The sequence below is a fragment of the Carcharodon carcharias genome, chromosome 17 (genome assembly GCF_017639515.1).
Source record: "Carcharodon carcharias isolate sCarCar2 chromosome 17, sCarCar2.pri, whole genome shotgun sequence".
NCBI lineage: Eukaryota > Metazoa > Chordata > Chondrichthyes > Lamniformes > Lamnidae > Carcharodon > Carcharodon carcharias.
Window position 1 is genome coordinate 52,912,665 of NC_054483.1, and position 20,869 is coordinate 52,933,533.

At 40.7% G+C, this 20,869-nt stretch overlaps 1 protein-coding gene across 2 annotated transcripts in view; it reads left to right on the top strand.

The window, feature by feature from the left end:
• ccdc6b (coiled-coil domain containing 6b) overlaps positions 1–10,042 on the top strand; it is a 71,069-nt gene extending 61,027 nt beyond the window's left edge. Inside the window, exon 9 of one of the 2 annotated variants that reach the window (XM_041209514.1) lies at positions 4,343–10,042. In XM_041209514.1, the coding sequence (XP_041065448.1) occupies positions 4,343–4,537 (195 nt within the window). In that variant the 3' untranslated portion in view covers positions 4,538–10,042. The remainder of the gene's footprint in view (positions 1–4,342) is intronic. The other variant, XM_041209515.1, reaches the window with a different exon arrangement.
• Positions 10,043–20,869: the final 10,827 nt, after the last annotated feature.

The following is a 20,869-nucleotide window of genomic DNA, read 5'->3' on the forward strand; positions in this document are numbered from 1 at the left end:
GGAATTTTCAAAAGCTATTTTTTGATAGGTAAATGAAGAAAACTATTTAGTGCAGTTAATGTACAGAATACTAATAATGCAAAGTTGGCTTTGAAACAAAAAAATTGAGCTATTTAATAATCTGAATTAACCAACTTCAAATTAAGGGTAGTTATAAAATGGTTGATTATAATTTTAAGCCTCAGACAGTTCAGATGAAATATTGAAATCGGACTTGTGGCAAGGCTTTGCTATTAGAGGTGGTAGACAGATTTATACAGGAGTTTGGCTTGATCCGCTTAAATAAATGGAATACATTGGGATATTGCCCAAGAACATGAAATCATAGAGGTGCAGAGTTTCTTTATATTCATGGTTATTTAATTTTCAGAAAAGTTAAGGGGCAGTTTGGACAAATGATTCAATTGCAGATTTAGAACATAATGCAACTCACAGTACATCTTTAAGACGAATAGAATTAAGAAATTGGAAGTGAGATGGTAGAATTTTTGGTGACCATGACAGGTCACTAAACTGAAATGATGAGCTAGAGAGGTGGATGTGAAAACTGTTCATATAAAATTATTTAAAAGTAACAGTAGTGAGTTGTTGTTCCAAAGTAGACTGTATTGCACATGGCCAGAGTCGGGAATGTTTGTAAAATGCATCCAGAATTGCTCCTTAGGTCAGCATGTTTCTAGTCCAGCAATGGAGGAGTTTTGGGAAATGAGTTAACTAAATGATATGACGAGACAAGATCAGTTGAAAAATAGTCGCCACCCCTCAGTTAGGGTCACTGTAGCAATAGAAATGGGTAATTGAGTCAAAATGGAAAAGGGCAAAATTTAGTGGGCTAAATTAATGGGCAGAAATGAAACATTGATAATAGGAAGTTTATAAACATGAAATCGATAGAGTGCAAAATATAGAGTCATGGAGGTCTACAGCACAGAAAAAGGCCCTTCGGCCTGTCAAGTTTGCACCAGTCAAACAAGCATCTAACTATTCTAATCCCATTTTCCAGCACTAGGCCCATGTATGTAGCCTTGTATGCCATGGCATCGCAAGTGCACATCCAAATACTTCTTATGAGGGTTTCTGCCTCTACCATCCTTTCAGGCAGAGAGTTCCAGATTCCCACCACCCTCTGGGTGAAAAAACTTCTTCCTCACATCCCCTCTAAACCTCCTGCCCCTTACCTTAAATCTATGCCCCCTGGTTATTGATCTCTCCATTAAGGGGAGAAGTTCCTCGCTGTCTACCCTATCTATGCCCCTCGTAATTTTATATACCTCAACCATGTACCCCCTCAATCTCCTCCAGGGAAAATAACCCCAGTCTATCCAATCTCTCCTCATAACTAAAACTCTCCAGCCCAGGCAACATCCTGGTAACTCTCCTCTGCACTCTCCAGTGCAGTCACATCCTTCCTATAATGCGGATTCCAGAATCGCACGCAATACTCTAGCTGTGGCCTAACCAGCGTTTTATACAGTTCCAGCATAACCTCCCTGCGTTTATATTCTATGCTTCGGCTAATAAAGGCAAGTATCCCATATGCCTTCTTAACCACCTTATCTACCAGTCCCACTATCTTAAGGGACTAGTGGACATGTACACCAAGGTCCCTCTGATCCTCGGTACTTCCTAGGGTCTTACCATTCATCATGTGTTGTTTGTCCTGCCCAAGTGCATTACCTCACACTTATCCAGATTAAATTCCATTTGCCACTGATCAGCCCTTCTATATCCTCCTGTAATTTAAGGCTACCCTCCTCACTATTTACCACCCCACCAATTCTCATGTCATCCGCGAACTTACTGATCAGACCTTCTACATTCAAGTCTAAATTGTTTATATATACCACAAACAGCAAAGGACCCAACACCAATCCCTGTGGAACCCCACTGGACACAGGCATCCAGTCACAAAAACACCCCTCGACCATCACCCTCTGCTTCCTGCCACTCAGCCAATTCTGGATCCAATTTGCCAAATTGCTTTCGATCCCATGAACTCTTACCTTCGTTATCGGTCTCCCATGTGGGACCTTATGAAAAACCTTGCTGAAGTCCAAGTAGACTAAGTCAAATACATTGCCCTCATCTACACACCTGGTTACCTCTTCGAAAAATTCAATCAAATTGGTCAGGCATGACCTCCCCTTAACAAAACCATGCTGATTGTCCTTGATTAATCCCTGCCCCTCCAAGTGTAGATTAATTCTGTTCCTCAGGATTGCTTCCAATAGTTTCCCCACCACCGAAGTTAGACTGACTAGTCTGCAGTTCCCTGATTTATCCCTTCCTCCCTTCTTGAATAACTGTCCTCCAGTCCTCTGGCACCTCTCCTGTGGTCAGAGAGGTATTGAAAATTATTGCCCATGCCCCTGATATCGCCTCCCTTGCCTCACTCAACAGCCTGTGATATATTTTATCCGGGCCTGGAAATTTATCTACGTTCAAGCCTGCCAGATCACTTAGAACCTCCCCCCTTTCTATGCTAATTTCTTTAATTATATCAAAGCCCTTCTGCCTGATTTCCATACCTACGTCGTCCCCCTCACTTGTGAACACCGACACAAAGTATTCATTTAGAACCCTACCTATGCCTTCTAGCTCCAACACACATTACCACTATGGTCCTTAATGGGCCCTACTCTTTCCCTAGTTATCCTCTTACTCTTAATGTACTTGTAAAATAACTTTGGATTTTCCTTTATTTTACCTGTCAATGTTTTTTCATGCTGCCTTTTTGCTCTCCTTTCCTTTTTTTAAGTCCCCTTCCTACACATTCTATACTCCTCCAGGGCATATATATCCCTATAAAATGAAAAGAGGTTGCAGCAAAGAGCTGAGTAAATGTATGCAAACTATGATAATTAGGTCTAACAGTATGAAAGATTATCATGAATCTAAAAGTGTAATGTTGCGATGAACAGAGATTAGGGCTTAAAGGGAATTAGGTAAAGGTCAGCAGATACTACAAAAGGAGATGGTATTGATTTCCAGAAGCATACATAAAACAGAGGAGTCCAATGTGCAACATTCAGGCAGCTGCCTCTCTTGGTGTTTTTTATTTCTCTTTCATGGTGTGCTACTGATCCCATTTGGCCCTTTTGTGGTATTCTGCCAAGATCTTTCAACTACTAACACTCAGAGCGTTGTAGTTGGTTTTCATGTTCCCATTGTAGGGGAGAGGAGGTATTGGGTGGGGATGCCGCAGGAAGAGGAAATAAGCTGGAATTTTCACTTCTGCTACAATAAATGTTTTTGGAAAGTATGTGTATGTTGTCTTGGGTGAGGATTGGAACAGTTTCGACTGTAATGTTCCTCTCTTAACCCATCTCCGGTCTTTAAATTGTTTGCTTGTCTGATGCCCAACATTGGAAGAGCAGAGATAAAAACAAGAAACTGCGGATGCTGGAAATCCAAAACAAAAACAGAATTACCTGGAAAAACTCAGCAAGAGCAGAGTTTTTCTCCAATTAAATATTAGGAAGACAGAAGCCTTTGCCTTCGGTCCCCATCACAAACTCCATTCCCTTGCCATTGACTCTTATCACTCTTCTTAGAAACTGTCCGAGGTTGAACCAGACTGTTGTTGGTGTTATGATTGACCTTGAGATAAGCTTTCTCCCAAACATCCACATTAGCACTAAGGCCACCTATTTCCACCTCTGTAACATTGCCCGACCCCACCCCTGCCTCAGTTTTTCTGCTGCTGAAGCCCCCATCTATGTCTTTATAACCTCCAGACTTCATTATTCCCATGCACCCTTGGACAACTACCCAGGTTCTCTCTCTCTCTAGCCCCCTCCGCACCATTTAAAACTCTGCTGCCCATGGCCTAACCCCCACATACCCATCTCTCCTTGCCAATTAATCTAAACTGGCTCCCAGTCAAGCAGGGCCTTGATTTTAATGTATTCAGGTTTGTTTTCAAATTCCTTTGTGGTCTTGCTCCTCCCTATCTTTGTAGTTTCCTTTCTTAGAACACATACCCTCTCCCTTACCTCAGATCTCTGCTTCACTAATGCAGGATTTCTAAGTTTTTCTTTCTCAATTTAGGTAGTTAACTTGTTTCAGTAAAAAATACACATGCGAATGGAATTGTTCACATTTCAGATGCTGTTGTTCAAGTTGCATCATTTACAACACATCCCTGTAGCTGAACCTTCTGGAGGTTCAATATCAGTATCTAGCCTTTCACTCACTCCTTTTGAAACTATTCTTTTGTAGGTAATTCTGGGTGACTTAGTGTCTTTTAGTGTCTTCTATTTGGGGTTACTTTCAAGAAGTTTTGAACTGTATCATTCTAAAACCATGTTCTTTAACTTATATGCATCTGTTTGTTTTGCAGAGGCCTTCCCCAAGAAGAAGCAACAGCCCTGACAAATTTAAACGCCCAACACCTCCGCCCTCCCCGAACACACAGACAGTGGTTCAGCTGCCACCACCACCACCGCCACCAGTCCAACCAGCGCTTCAGTGTGCACCATCCCAACCAGCCCACCCCCAACCTTCAGCATATCCTCCTGCTCCTCCTCAGCCATAAGGAGAATGTGCTGTGAAGCAACTGCATCCGGAGTGGACTGATGACATAAAAAGCAGTTTACTAAAGCCAAAGGCTTAACTGGCATCTTTTGGATTTGACTTATTTGCACTGAGATTATATAGGCTTCACCGCTAACTGTGTTGTAAATGTTTGTCTGGAGGGCAGCCAGTGTTGTTTGTCCACAACACTAATTTACTGCATTTTGTCAGTGTTGACTGGAACCTCATGCACAACCTTCATTTTGTTGCTTCAAATATCTGCCACATCCATTTGGTAATAAGAGTACACGATTGAATGTTCCGACAGTTCCAAAGCTTCCACAGATTTGTTTGAAAAAAAAAACACAGGAAGATCTTTTTAATGAGTTTCATTACAAATTTTGCGGTAATTACAAGCATGATGTGTCTTGTTTTCTAGGCCGTGTTTATGCTTCAGTGTTAATGCTTTCGTGTCTTGTTGGGTTTTGCCAAGCATTTACAGAATTAGCACTACATTTTGAAACAAAGTGACAATGGAGTTTTGAGGAGAACATTCAGATGCATCGAGCACCATTACTAAATCTAATGTCGATCGGTGGTACGATTTGTATCCAAATAAACAGCATATAAGCTTAATACAGATTCAGTATTGAATTTCTGTGATGTGCTGTGGCTGCTTTTTTTTCAACAAAAGTTCCAGAAGCTGGTTTTGGCAAATCTATACCATTTGGCAGAGATTATTTCCAAGTTTAATCATCAAATTTATTATAGATCTGGCTTGTGGCTGAATGAAATATCAATAACATTTCACTTTTCAATCCAGAGCTCAACATTTTTTGATGTAAACTGTAAACTTAGGTTTTAATGTCTGTGGGCTTTGTAGATAGTAAATCATTAGACAAGCGAGCTGGCGTGTGTTGTGCTGATTTTTGAGCGAATGTTGCCTGCTGTAAAATACTTGCTTTTGATGACAAGAAATCATCAGCTGAAATATTGGTGAGTCCTGCAAATTCAAGCACCACGTGTAAAGAACAAATAGTTATTTGCTGCCAAATCAGTTTTTATGAGGTTTAAAGAGATGACTGAAAAAAGTAACCGTGTGTTGAACAGATGCATTGTGGTGTAATCTGCTAACCCAGATGGAAACCTTTCCATTTATCAAGGTATAACGCTATCGTAGCCAAATAATTCTGTATTGCTTGGTAGATATGGGACAGGCTGCGGAGAGCACAAGTTCTTGGCTGTAATGAAAACTTCAATAATACATAAGCTGGTACATTGTATAAAAGGGAGCAATCACAATTATAATTTTCCGTTCATCTAACGAAAATAAATTGTTTCGTTTGACTTTACAGCAGCATCAAAAATGTAAGTGTCCTTTTTTTAAAAAATGTGTTGGGCTGGGAGGAGGGGTGAGAAGAGAATAGGTAGCTGTTTACATAACCCATTTGATTTGTGGCATTGTTTACAGTAAATTTAGGTCTATTTAACTCTTCAACTGTGACCTGTCTCAGCTATATTCAGGGCCATTGGCTTACCGTAACCGAGACAAATTTGATTCTTATGACGAGATTGTAGAGTTTCCGGCATGGATTTCAGGATCATAATGCGCTAATCCAACCATTTTTGCTCTGGAAACTGCAAATCGGTGAACCCTTGGAGTTAGCTTTGTGTACTCATCTTATACGCAAAGTTGCTGCATGAACACACAAATTCATGCCAACCTTTTGAAAGATGCATTTCCCCAAACATCACCATAGGAAAGCCTAGGCCCAAATGTCGCCTTTTCATCCCTACCCAAACGAATCTGCATTGGAGAATTTTAGCTAGTCAACTATCTCCAAATGACCCTAATTTGGAAGACGTATAGCACTGGAATATGCTTGTTTACAAGATTCTGGCACAAGAAACTAAAATATTCAGTTGTGAGTTTCATCGCAATTGTGCATTTTTGGGAATTTCCCCCTTTCCTATGAGCAAGGGGCGATGAACTACCTGTGCAATTTAAATGTCTAACATTTATTTCTACATACACTCTTGGTATTGAAGTTACCCCTTGTGACATTTCACTGCCCGAGATGATTCTTGCCTTCTGTTAAGGCTATGGTATGGGATCACATTATCTATTTTACCTGCAAGTCTCATTAGTAGAGGGGCAGATTAGCATATTACTGTCCCCAGTTGCGATTTAACCATTGGGTTAAATTATGTTAATTGGTTTGAAAATTTATGAAAAATATCTGATGATCAATGCATATAAAGTCTTAATAATCAGATTGGAGCTCATCACAATAGTAATCTTTCTCTTCTCTCCCTATTCCCAGGAGTCTAAATGTTAATATGATCTAAAACTTCTAATCTCAAACATCTGAATTGCACTAACCTTAATTTTGGTTACAGAAGTCAACTGCGACTGTTGGTACTAATGATTTGTCAGTTTTGACATTGCAAGATAGCCCGCATGTCTACCAAGGAGGGTTTCTGTGTTCAGTTTAGTACACAAGGTTAACATTCATTTCTCCCTTTTGATGTTAAGCATAGCTCCCACTATACTCGTTTTTCAGAAAAGATTGAAGGAATTTACGATTTTGACTGTTTGGGGGAAGAGATTGCTAAACAGACTGATGTAGTGGTTGGCAGGAATGACTTTCTGTCCAGTTGCAACTTTTCAGTTGACTGCAACCTAGTTTGAAATGTGTACGTTTTGATAACTGAAGGTAGCAACATAGAACAATCTGCATTTTGTTATTTGGGCCAGTCATTGTGAAATGCTTTGAGCTTCATAGTCCTGGCCTGAACTTCACACAGAGACCAAAGAGGCTTTGTAATGTTGGCTTCCCAATCTATTGGGATTACTGACCCAAGCCATGTGGGGAGGGCCTAAAATAATGTGGTGAGATGGTTTATTCAAATAAGGTATGCATTCTTACCTTTGTGGCTGATCCCCATGTTTAAGAATTGAGGTGGCGTGAGTGTCCGTTGAAGTAGGTGAGATGCATAAATTTCTTTTTTAACCATAAGAGTATGATGTTGAGACTATCCTGGAGTACATTGAACAAAATCTATCCAAACTTCTGAGTAATCGTACTTTAACCACCAGTATTAAAATAGCTCCTTATTGTCGACTTTAATCATTTTAACCTGATTTGCCCATTTTCCTTGGTCATGTGGCATGTTTTTGACCAACCTAATTGAAAAGTTTTTTGCAAATGCATAAAGATAACTGCAAAACCACTCCCATGGTACAAAAGAGTTTCTACATGGGAACCAAATCCTAAAAATTAAATTTTAGTAAATGCTTTTGAGTAACAACATTGTATTATCCAATTCAAATTGAAGGACACAATAGAATGTATGGGAATTGCAGAATTAAGAACGCACCACTATGTGCACATCAGTTTGTGTTTAATCTTTAGTAAAAACTTGCATTTATATAGTGTGCCTTATGTTCACAGGACTTCACAAAGGGCTTTACAACCAATGACTGCGATCATTACTGTTTTGCAGTCAAATATGCAGTCTGCGTGACTCTTCATATTTCTAAGTCAAGCAAGTTAGGACTTTAAATGTTTCCAAACAGCCTTAACTATAGTTACTTCTCACCTAACTGCTGAAATCTGCTTTAATTTCAGCTTACTCTTGTCTATTGGCAGCGGTAGGATCTGGTTCCATTATTGTAAATTGTCTTAGTTGTTAAATCATTCCTAATTCATTATTGCACAGTGGTGTACCCTGACTGAAAATCTTTAAGGTTTTGCAGCTACCAAAAGCTTTTATATTTTAGCTGAACTATATTTTAAATCTGCAACTTTCATATCTGGCTTTTTAAACTAAAACCTAATGATCTCATCAAATGATTTACTATAGCTAAAACTTGAGCTTGAATCAAACATTCAACTTATTTCAAACTAAATCAGTGATTTAGTACCATGTTTTGAGGGTAGATATGAGAACCACATTAGTTACATACATTTGGATGTGGCCATGCAAATACAATTGTTTTGCCAAGTCCTAATTTGTTCCTTTTTTCGCATAAACACAAGCATAATTCCACTTCGTTTTAGAGACTTGAATAAGTTCCAAACCCATTCGTTCTATGGGCTTGTATTGCTTAATATAGCTGAGAGTTCCTGTTAAAGAACTTTGCTCAAATTAGGTTTTTCCATTACCTTCCATATGCAGTTCACAAATGGACATTGTAATTGGTCAAATGACAGCAGTTAAACGTGAACCAGTGAGAGAGTTTTAGAAAGCCCTGCATTTGGATTGAAAGTATGCCACATGTCTTGCAATGCAATTCCTATTTCACATAGGTGAATATTATTTTGGGCCCAAAGATTTGATTATTTCAAAGGAACTGGCTTTTGTGCACCCTTCTAAGAAAATTGACCATCTTGCTGTTTCCTATATCTCTGTGGTAACCAAGTCATTCAGAAGATAATTTTGAGGCTTGTTAAATTTCAGCTTTTGCTCCATGCATGTAAAATGATTTAAGTGTATGATCCTGAACCCAAATGTAATCTTTTCAATGCACTTTTTCATGCTCTTTTTATGACTTTAACAAGTTCATTTATGTTGCATTTTTTTGCGTAAAATGCAGACCCTCCCATACTGCATGCCTTTGACATGTGGCTACAATGTCAGGTTGGTTTAAAAAGTATAACACTTACTGTAGATATGAATGTACAGAAACAGATATTACTGTATACATAATTTACATTAGATAAATGCAAGATTGGGCAAATTTCTGGTGGATGTTCTTTGACTGCTTTTATATACATTCGATCCAGGTTAAATATCTTTCGAATACTGGTATCCAAACTTCTGAATTAAGTGATAAACACAAGCAAATTCTGGCATGTGGAAACATTTTAAATGGTGTTTACAATAGCAAACAAAAAGCATTGTGTAAGATTTGATCGTAGTTTATATTATGGTTCATTTTCAATCAACTTGTTTACTATCTGCAAGTTTATCAGGTGCTTCACAATTTCACAAAAGAAATCACTCCAAGGGCTATCTTTTATGATTGACTTCATGAAACAAACAATGAATTAATTGGTTCCTACATAGTTGTTCCTGCCTTCTGAGGTATAATTTGGGCTTGTTCCATTCTATACATGAATATTACAAAAGTGCCTTTTTTTTTTGATTTAGATGGCTGCATAAATTATTTTTTTTACATGTGTGAATAATGCATTCATCTACATATGTGCATTTTGATTAAACCTAAGAGGTGTTTGGCCCATTCATGCACACACCCTTAATAAATACTCAGCTTTACAGCAGGAATGTGTCTGAATCCAAATGTTTGTCCCCTATTACTTGATCTAAAATTTGCTAATTGTGGTGAATTATTCTTTCAACCTCTGCTTTGAAGTAGAGTAACCTGAACCATGTAGTACTTTTAGTTTTACTTCAAATTAACCAACTTTACGTAGCTGACACCACATTAAGAAAACCCATGTATGATGTGATTGTTTTCTTGTAATTGAAAATGCTAATAAAATGCTTTGTACAAACCCTATATCCAGAACCTTATGTTCTATTAGCACACAGTAGGACACTAGCTGCTTTTCACAAATGGGTTAATGCACTGAGGCTTTCATTTTAACGGTAGTTAATCAAGTAAACTGTAGAGTGCAGGGTTAAAATGAAACATTTGGAAACCCGTTAACTGCTTTGGGACTCGTTTGTGCAGTTTGAACCAGGCTATTCCTAAATGCTGAACCAGCATTGTGTGAAGTAATGGGCTGCTCTCAAATTGTAGGGTAGGCTCATCGTAGACCAGTTTTCCAGCTATATTAATGAGTATGATTGATCTTTAAACTCTGGAATAGCTGGGAGTTCAAATAATTAGCTAAGGTGCGAATAAACATATTTGTGTTGAGATGAATCATGTATTTGTGCTCTGCAGATATGAACGTTATTAGTCAGTTTGCATTGCAACCTGCACTAAATGGTGCGGCTTGTTTTGAAGTTGTAACTGAATGTGAACCAGAATGAATTCTGGCAGCTGGAGATCCACAGCAATAAAACCGTGGTGGGTTTAATGCACCTGGGGACAAAGATCAATGCGAACAACCAATTTGATTTTTAGAAATTTCTCTTGTGATCCTCGTGAGGAAACCGTAAGCCAAAACAATCAAATGTGCTGAATAGCCATCCACAAGAGAAATTAGCAACAAGGTTTCACCTTTTGTAACTTTTACTTTGTGTAAGTTAAACATGAATTAACAGGCCAATGCTACTTCAAATAAAAAGGCAAATTTCACTTTAAGTAGTTTATGTAACAATGTTATGTCTTATGCAACCACAAGCACCAGCATCACTCCCTGTAGACGTGGCATTATGTAGCTACACAGTTCTACAAATACTGTTCTTTGCTCACACTGGGTAGGTCAGGAGTCCTATACGACAACAGCTTTCACCCCTGAGTTTTATGGATACGGTTATCAGCAAAGCACATTTCTACAAAAATTCAGTCTCTCGGGTCACAACAGTCCTGGATGGTGTAGTTCTCCAGAATTCCTTATTCAGCCAACTAACCATTAACACCTCGGTTCATGGCTTGGTCACTTCTGGTAAAACGCCCAACTCTTTAGTATCTCCGAGCTATTCACACAGCCTTCCAGGTTTTAGACCTTTTTAGCCAGCTTGCACAGTGCCTCCAAGAGCCCCTATCTCCTTTTCTGCAAAACAGAAAAAACTGACCCTATGAGAGATTTACTTCCTCTTAAGAAGATTTCTGTGTTCCTCTTTTCCGCTCTGCTTTCTTTTTGTGTCAGCATCGGTGTGCTGATCGCCTTCAGCTTCCAGCTCTTTTGTGCTTGGCCACAGGACTTGTGTCTTAATGTTGGTTCCAGGTCACATGGAGTAGTATTTTTTATCCAAGTAAATGATCCCTTACAATTGATGCTAACTCTTAAAAGTCTTGTTCAAGCATTCTTAAAAACAATTAGATATTACAAATATTTAAGAAATTACATATTTTTCTTTCTGTACTACTTCTGGGTTAAAGATCCTCAGACTGCTCAGAAGTTTCATTTCTCAAGGAAGCTTATTCTGTTCAATGTTGGCCCAGATTTTGCAATTAAAAATAGTGAGGATAATAGCACTCAGCATTATCAAAAAGTAAACAGGACAGCTGATTCCTGCGACCATTAAAATGTGGAAATCAGAAATTTGCTGTTTGAAATGAAAACAGGAAATGCTGAAAATAATTAGATCAAGCAGCATTGGTGGAGAGAAACAGAAGTCGTTTCAGGTTGGTGACCTTTCAGCGGAGTACTTTGCTTTTGTTTAAGTTATTTATGTTACCATTTCAAGAGAAATCCATACACAGTAATGAACTGACAGAACTACCCCACAAGATTTCACGTTTTTAAGCAAAACAAACTTTATTGTATACAAAAATAAATTAAAGCAAGCACCACTAACTTAATCCTATAGTTTATAAAGACTTATGCTTTAAACTCTGTTCTACTTGTTACTCTGCCCTCCCCCGCCCAAGAGTTCCCTTATATGCTACAACAGTCTTGAAGGTGCAATTACTTCTCTAAAGGTAAGCCACAGCCTTCTGGAATTCACTTTAATTCTCTGTTGCAGCTATCCTCTGAGGTAAGATTCTATGTAGGTCCTTCCATTTGATTTTTGGCTACATAACCTTTTCAGACCTCTTAACTATGGGTGCTTCAATTCCTTTTTCAGGTTGCAGGCAGATATCCAAGTGCCTTTCCACAGATTCCCAAGCTAACTCTGCTAACTGTTCACTGCCACTGTGCATTCACATTTTTTTATCCATTCAAGGGATGTAGGCATTGCTGGCTAGGCCAGCATTTATTGTCCCTTCCTAATTGCTCTGGAGAAGTTGTTGGTGAGCTGCCTTTTTGAACTGTTGCAGTCCATGTGGTGTAGGTGCTTCCTAACAGCTATGTGAGTGTGAGCTCCAGGATCTTGATCCAACAACAGTGAAAGAACGGCAATATATTTCCAAGTCAGGATGGTGAGTGCTTGGAGGGAAACTTCCAGGTGGTGGTGTTCCCATGTGTCTGCTACCCTTGTCCTCCTACATGGTAGTGGGTTTGCAAGGTGCTGCCTAAAGATTTGGTGAGTTTCTGCAGTGCATCTTTGTAGATGGGGTACACTGCTGCTACTGTGCATCGATGGTGGAGGGAGTGAATATTTGTAGATGGCGTGCCAATCAAGCAGGCTGCTTTGTCCTGAATGGCGTCAAGCTTCTCGAGTGTTGTGGGAGCTGTACTCATCCAGGCAAGTGGAGAGTATTCCATCACACTCCTGACTTGTGCCTTGTAGATGGCGGACAGGCATTGTGGAGTCAGGAGATGAGTTACCGTAGGATTCCTAGCCTCTGACCTGCTCTTGTAGTGACAGTATTTATATGGCTAGTTCAGTTCATTTTCTGGTCAATGGTAACCCCCAGGATGTTGATTTGGCGATGCCAATGTGTGAAATGTCAAGGGGCAATGGTCACTGCCTGGCACTTGTGTAGCATGAACATTACTTGTGACTTGTCAGCCCAAGCCTGGATATTGTCCAGGTCTTGCTGCATTTGGGCATGGACTGCTTCAGCTTCTGAGGAGCCACGAATGTGCTGAACATTGTGCTTTCATCAATGAACATCCCCACTTCTGACCTTATCGTGGAGGGAAGGTCATTGGTGAAGCAGCTGAAGATGATTGGGCTGAGGACACTATCCTGAGGAATTCCTGCAGTGATGTCCTGGAGCTGAGATGACTGACCTCCAACATCCACAACCATCTTCCTTCATGCTAGGTACGATTCTAACCAGCAGAGAGTTTTCTCCCTGATTTCCAATGACTCCAGCTTTGCTGGGGCTCCTTAATGCCACACTTTGCAGCTTTGATGTCAAGGGCGGTCACTCTCACTTCACCTTGGGAGTTCAGCTCTTTTGTCAATGTTTAATGAGGTCAGGAGCTGACTGGCTCTGCAGGAACCCAAACTGGGTATCGGTGAGCAGGTTATTGCTAAGCAACTGCTGCTTGATAGCACTGTTGATGAACCTTTCCATTACTGATGATCGAGAGTAGGCAGATGGGGCGGTAATTGGCTGGGTTGGATTTGTCCTGATTTTTGTGTATAGGACATACCTGGGCAGTTTTCCACATAGCTGGGTAGATGCCAGTTTTGTAGCCGTACCGGAACAGCTTGGCTAAGTGCGTAGCAAATTCTGGAGCACAAGTCTTCGTTAGCATTGTTGGAATATTGTCTCTTGCACTATCCAGTGCCCTCAGCTATTTCTTGCTATCACATAGGGTGAATTGAATTGGCTGAACACTGGCATCTGTGATGCTGGGGACCTCGAGAAGAGGCTGAGATGGATCATCCACTCAGCATTCTGGCTGCAAATGCTTCAGCCTTATCTTACGCACTAATGTGCTGGGCTCCCCCATCACTGAGGATGGGGATATTTGTGGAGCTGCCTCCTCCAGTGAGTTGTTTAATGGTCCACCACCATTCACGACTGGATGTGACAGGACTGCACAGCTTAGATCTGATCCGTTAGTTGTGGGATCACTTAGCTCTATCACTTGCTGTTTATGGTGTTTGGCACACAAGTAGTCTGTCGTTATAGCTTCACCAAGTTGACACCTCATTGTTAGGTATCCCTGGTGCTCTCGTGGCATGCCCTCCTGCACCCCTCATTGAACTGCTGCTGCTGAATGGATTCTTGAGTTGCTAGATCTGTTCAAAATCTATCCCATTCAGCAGAATGTTATTTCCACACAACACAACGGAGGGTACTCTCAAAGCGAAGGCTTTTGTCTCCACAACGACTATCGGTAGGAGTGACCACCGCACACTGTCATGGACAGATGCATCTGTGGCAGACAGGTTGGTGAGGATGAGGTCAAGTATGTTTTTCCCTCTTGGTTCCTTCAGCACCTACCGCAGTCCCAGTCTAGCAGCTATGTCCTTAAGGACTCAGTCAATAGTGGTGCTACCGAGCCACTCTTAGTGATGGACATTGAAGTCCCCCACCAGAGTACATTCTGTGCCCTTGCCACCCTCAGTGCTTCCTCCAAATGATGTTCATAATGGAGGAGCACTGATTCATCAGCTGAGGGAGGGTGGTACATGGTAATCACGAGGTTGTCCTGGCCATGAGACTTCCTGGGGTCCGGAGTCGATGTTGAGGACTCCCAAGGCAACTACCAGCCCCCTCCCGCTGTGGGACTGTATACCACAGTGCCGCCATCTCTGCTGCGTCTGCCCTTCTGGTAGGACAAGATATACCCAGGGACGGTGATGGTGGTGCCTGGGGCATCTGTAAGATATGATTCCGTGAGGATGACTATGTCAGGCTTGACAACTCTCCCAATTTTGGCACTAGCCCCCAGATGTTAGTAAGGAGGACTTTGCAGGGTCGATAAGGCTGAGTTTGCCATTGTCATTTCCAGTGCCTCGGTCAATGCCGGATGGTCCATCCGGTGTGTTAAAAGACAAATCTAAAGGCACCGAATGTGAATGCGTGGAGCATTTTCAATAAGTAGATGAATTAGCAGCACAAATAGATATAATGGGGTACGATATGATTGCAGTTAGGGAGTCACGGCTGCAGGGTGACCAAGGCTGCGAACTGAATATCTGAGGGTATTTGATATTTAGGATGGGCAGGCAAAAAAGAAAAGGAGGTTGCGTGGCATTGTTAAGTTAGAGAGGATATTAGCTCAAAAAATCTAGATGTAGAATCAGTCTGATGGAGTTAAGCAATAAGGGGCAGAAACCATTAGTGGGATTTGCTTTTGGCCTCCAAACAGTAGTAACAAGGTAGGGGATGGCATCAAACAGGAAATTCGAGATGCATGTAACAAGAGTGCTGCAGTAATCACGGGTGACTTTAATCAACATATAGACTGGGCAAACCAAATTAGTAATAATACTGTGGCAGATGAATTCCTGCAGTGTGTATGAGATGGTTTTTTTCAGACTAGTATGTTGAGAAACCACCTAGGGAATAGGCTATCCTAGATTTGGTATTGTGCAATGAGAAGGGGTTAATTAACAATCTTGTTGTGCGGGGTCCTTTAGGGAACAATGACCATAACATGATAGAATTTTCCATTAGGATGGAAAGTGAAGTAGTCCAATCTGAAACTAGGGCCCTAACTCTAAACAAAGGAAACTACGAAGGTATGAGGCATGAGCTGGCTAAGAGAGATTGGGGAACTTCATTAAAAAGCATGACAGTGGATGGACAATGGTTAATATTTAAGGAACAAATGTATGCATTGCAACAATTATACAGTTCTTTCTGGTGCAAAAACACAACAGGAAAAGCAGCACAACCATGGCTAACAAAATAAGTTAAGGACAGTATTAGATCCAAAGAAGATTCATATAAAGTTGCTAGAAAAATCAGCAAGCTTGAGGATTGGGAGGAGTTTAGAATTCAGCAAAGGAGGACCAAAAGATTGATGTAGAGGGGAAAAATAGAGTATGAGAGTAAATTGCAAGGAACGTAAAAGCAGACTGTAAAAGCTTCTATAAGTATGTAAAAAGAAAAAGATTAGTGAAGACAAATGTAGGTCCCTTACAGTCTGAAACAGGAGAAATTATAATAGAGAACAAGGAAATGGCAGAGCAGTTGAACAGCTACTTTAGTTCTGTCTTCACAGGGAAAGACACAAATGACTTCCCAGAAATGCTGAGGAACCAAGAGTTTAGTGAGGAGGAGGAATTGAAGGAAATTAGCATTATTAAAACAATAGTGCTGGAGAATTAATAGGAGTGAAAGCTGGTAAATCCCCAAGGCCCAATAATCTACATCCCAGGGTACTAAAGGACGTGGCAATGGAAGTAGTGGATGCACAGGTTATCATCTTCCAAAATTCAATAAATTCTGGAACAGTCCTGGTGGATTGGAGGATGGCAAATGTAACCTCACTATTTTAAAGAGGAGGGAGGGTGAAAAGAGCGAAGACAGGTTAGCCTAACATCGGTCATAGGGAAAATACTAGAGTCTATTATAAAGGATGTGGTAACATGATACTTAGAAAATATCAACATGATTAGACAAAGTTAATATGGATTTATGAAAGGGAAATCATGTTTGACAAACCTACTGAAGTTTTTTGAGTACCTAACTAGCAGAATAGATAAGGGAGAACAAGTGGATGTGGTGTGTTTGGATTTTCAGAAGGCTTTTGAAAAAGTCCCACATAAGAGGTTAGTGTGTAAAATTAAAACACATGGGATTGTGGGTAATATATTGGCATGGATTAAGAACTCGTTAACAGATAGGAAACAGAATAGGTATAAATGGGTCTTTTTCGGAGTGGCAGGCAGTGACTAGTCGGGTACTGCAGGGATCAGTGCTTGGGCCCCAACTATTCACAATGTATGTCAATGATTTGGATGAGGGAACCAAATGTAATATTTCCAAATTTATAAACGACACAAAACTTGGTGGGAATATTGAGAGATGAGGATGATGTTAAATGGCTTCAAGGTGATTTAGACAGGTTGAGTGAGTGGGCAAATACATGTCAGATGCAATATAATGTGGATAAGTGTGAAGTTATCCCCTTCAGTAGGAAAAACAATGGCAGAGGGGAAATGTTGATGTACAAATGGAGCTAGGTGTCGTTGTACATCAATCACTGAAAGCCAGCATGCAGGTGCAGCAAGCAGTTAATAAGGCAAATGGTATGTTAGCCTTCATTGCGAGAGGACTTGAGTGCAGGAGCAAGGATGTCTTACTGCATCTGTAGAGAGCGTTGGTGAGACCACACCTGGAGCGCTGTGTGCAGTTTTAGTCTCCTCATCTAAAAAAGGACATACTTGCCATAGAGGGAGTGCAGTGAAGGTTCACCAGACTGATTCCTGGGATGGCAGGATTGTCATATGAGGAGAGATTGGGTCAACTAGGCCTATATTCACTGGAGTTTAGAAGAATGAGAAAACTCATTGAAATATAAAATTGTGACAGGGCTGGACGCAGTGATGATATTTCCTCTGGCTGGTTGGGGGGTCTCGAACAAGGGTGACAGTCTCAGGATACGGGGTAGCCCATTTAGGATTGAGATGAGGAGAAACTTCTTCACTCAGAGGGTGGTGGACCTGTGGAATTCTCTACCACATAAGGCCGAGGAGGCCAAGTCACTAAATATATTTAAGCAGGAAAGAGATTTCTGGACTCTAAAGGCATCAAGGGGTATGGGGAGAGAGTGTGAGTATGGTGTTGAGATAGAGGATCAGCCATGATCACATTGAATGGTGGGAGCAGGCTCAAAGGGCCGAATGACTACTCCTGCTCCTATTTTTGACATTTCTTTGCTTGTATTTAACTGGAGGAAATGCAGCTCATCCAATTCAGGATGTTGAACTAGCAGTCTGATAATTTAACAACTGTGGGCAGTTAATTGAAGTGGTGGTGAGACAGAGCTGTCATCAGTGTGCATGAGAAAAGTGACGTGTTTTTGGATCATGTGCTAGAGGGCAGCATGTAGATGAGAAATGGGAGAGGCACAAGGACAGATGTTTGGGGGGACTCCAGAGGTAATGGTGCAAGAGCAGGAAAATAAATCATTACAGGGGACATTCTGGGTATGATTAGATAGATAAGAATGGAACTAGGCAAGTTCAGGCACACCCGACTAGATAACAATGGAGAGATGCTTGGAGGAGGATGGTGTGCTCAACCATGTCAAAGGCTGCAGACAGGTCAAGAAGGATGAAGAGGGATAGTTTATCATTCTCACAGTCACATGGGATGTCATTTGTGACTTGACACCTGTTTCAGTACTATGACAGGGGTGAACCTGATTGGAGGAATTCAGACATGGATTTCCAGAACAATGGACACAGATTTGTGAGGTAACAACATGTTCAAGGACTTTGGAGGGGAAAGGGAGGTTGGAAATGGGACGATAGTTTTCAAGAACAGTGCAGTAATGGTTTTTTTTTGTGGAGAAGCTGATGACGTCAGCTTTGAAGAACTACAGTACCTGCAGAGAGAGAATTGTTAGCAGTATAAATCTAATACGGGAACCTGGAGATTGGTCAGTGATTTACTGGGAATAGGGTTGAGGGAGCAGAAGGTGAGTTTTAGGATTAAGTAAGTTCAGAGAGGGTATGAGGGGGTTAGTATCATGACCACAGCCGATGTTAATTGCTGCGCAAACCAAATCCCAGAGGGAAACTTGGCTTATCTTTCTTTGTATTCTGAAAACGAGAAGAGGACATACATATCTCAGCAGTTAGGAGGTTCAATAACACTTCTGGAATTTTTTAAAAATTAAAAGTAAAAATTTTATTAAGAATAAAAGAAAACTTATGCACACTAGATTATAGTTACACAATTGAGGTTAGTCTTACAAAATGTTACCCCCAAAACATTCTACTTGATCAAACTGACAAGTAAACACCTCCAGGTAATGCTCCCTTATAGATGTTAACTATAGAAAAATCCAGTAATATTACACAAGACAAACTGCTGTAGCTTCACTAAAGGCATCCCACATGCCCTCTACCCTCTTCCACTCTGATGGAATCCACTTCAGAATAAAACAGCTTGTTGCAGCCCAAGACTTTTCTGGCTTGACTGGATGGTTGATTCAAACTGCACCCTTTCCCAGCCCACAGCTCCAGCTATAGCTCAATAGCTCAAACAGCTCCAGCTATCTCTCTCTCACTCTAGCAATCACTGCAGTAACTTTAAAATACTTTTTCCCCCTCCTCATCTTAGGTAACATTGTTCTCACACCTTTTTGAAGCTCATTTCTCCAAATATAAAATCTTTTATGTCTCTGTCTTGTCTTTGCTTTTGGGTCAATAAAGTATAATAGCCCCACTACTATTTATCTATGGAACTCCTGCAAGATGCAAACATGTTTCTTTGAACTTCTGAATCCCTCTGATATTCAAACAAACTCTCAACTTATCTAAAAATGCAGATGTTAGATCCAACAATTTACTTGTACCTCAAGCTTAACGCTTCTATCCTTTTTATGTTTTAACCCGCCCCTCCAAACCTGACTCTTATATCTGTTCCTCAGCTTAATTAAATCACACACACACCTCTTTACAGAATAACACTATATTCCCCAAAATATTTTTAAAATAACACCCATTCGCACAGTTAGGGCAAGGGAGTCTTAGAGGAGGTTTGGTGGGATGGGCTAGAACATGTGTGGACAACCTGTGGCTCTGGAGCCACGTGTGATCTGATGTGCAGTTACGGAACAAATGTACTTTTCAAACATTGACTGAGTTTTCAGAGAATTGCTCCCCCGATGTGCTCCCAGTGCAGAATCATTAAAAAAAAATCAGCTAGCTAAAGCGTTTTGTCTGCTGCATACTTCACCAAGAAAAATGGCATCATGCACTATCACCAGCCAATTGTGTGCATTGTGCACTGGCAAACACATACATTATTCAAACATTGCATTCATTCTAGTTCCCAAAATGGCACTTTGATTTGTCACTGTATTTGGAGTCTGATTGATTGGTATTAATGGATTAGTGCTCTGTGATTGGCTGGATGTGTATCAAGTAGGATGCTGATTGGTCCATTGCAAAATAAGTGCTCTTGATACCATGCTAGTGAGCACGTGCAGGCAGGTACATTAATCAATAGAAGGGCACTTGCTGTTAGGGGTTTCAACTGTGATTAAATATATTCCTTGAGGTTTCATCACATGACTTATCCCCACATGCCAGCCATTTGTCAGCCAACACCTCTGTCCTTGTAACATATGGCCTTCCTATGCCAACTGGAAAGCAAAAAATCTCATTACCCAATTGGATGATGCTTGACTGTCAGACAAGTACCCTTTTTCCCCCCATTTTCAATCCTTTTTTATCTGGTGAAGAGAAAGGTTTTTTAAAAATGACAAAAAAAATCTTATTTCATGTCCCTATGATTTTTCTCCAGCAGTGCCCTGGAGATTGACCTTCAATTTCTGGAACGTCCAGGCCAATCCTGGAACATTGTACCCCAGGTGGGGTTGCCATAGTTGTACTCGCTCCAAAGGTGATTCAAAATAACGTTTAAAACTCAAAGGAACAGGAACATGAAATATCCATTGGATTGAAAGCGGCAGAAATTGAATCAGCAATGAGCTAGGATGCCAGCATGAGAGTGAGGAGAGGAGCCAAGAAAGGACGTTCCAGTTGGACGTGTCAAAATTAGAGATTGATGGAGTTGCAGCATGAGGAACAGTGGAGATTTCTGGAAGAGGGAATGAAGCAGATTCATTGCTGAGAAGGAGAAATAGCACCATCTTGTGGAGAAGTGGGGCCAGAACAAGGCAGAGCAGAAAGAGGAAACATCAGCTGGCACAGAAACACAATGCGAGGCCAGTAAGTG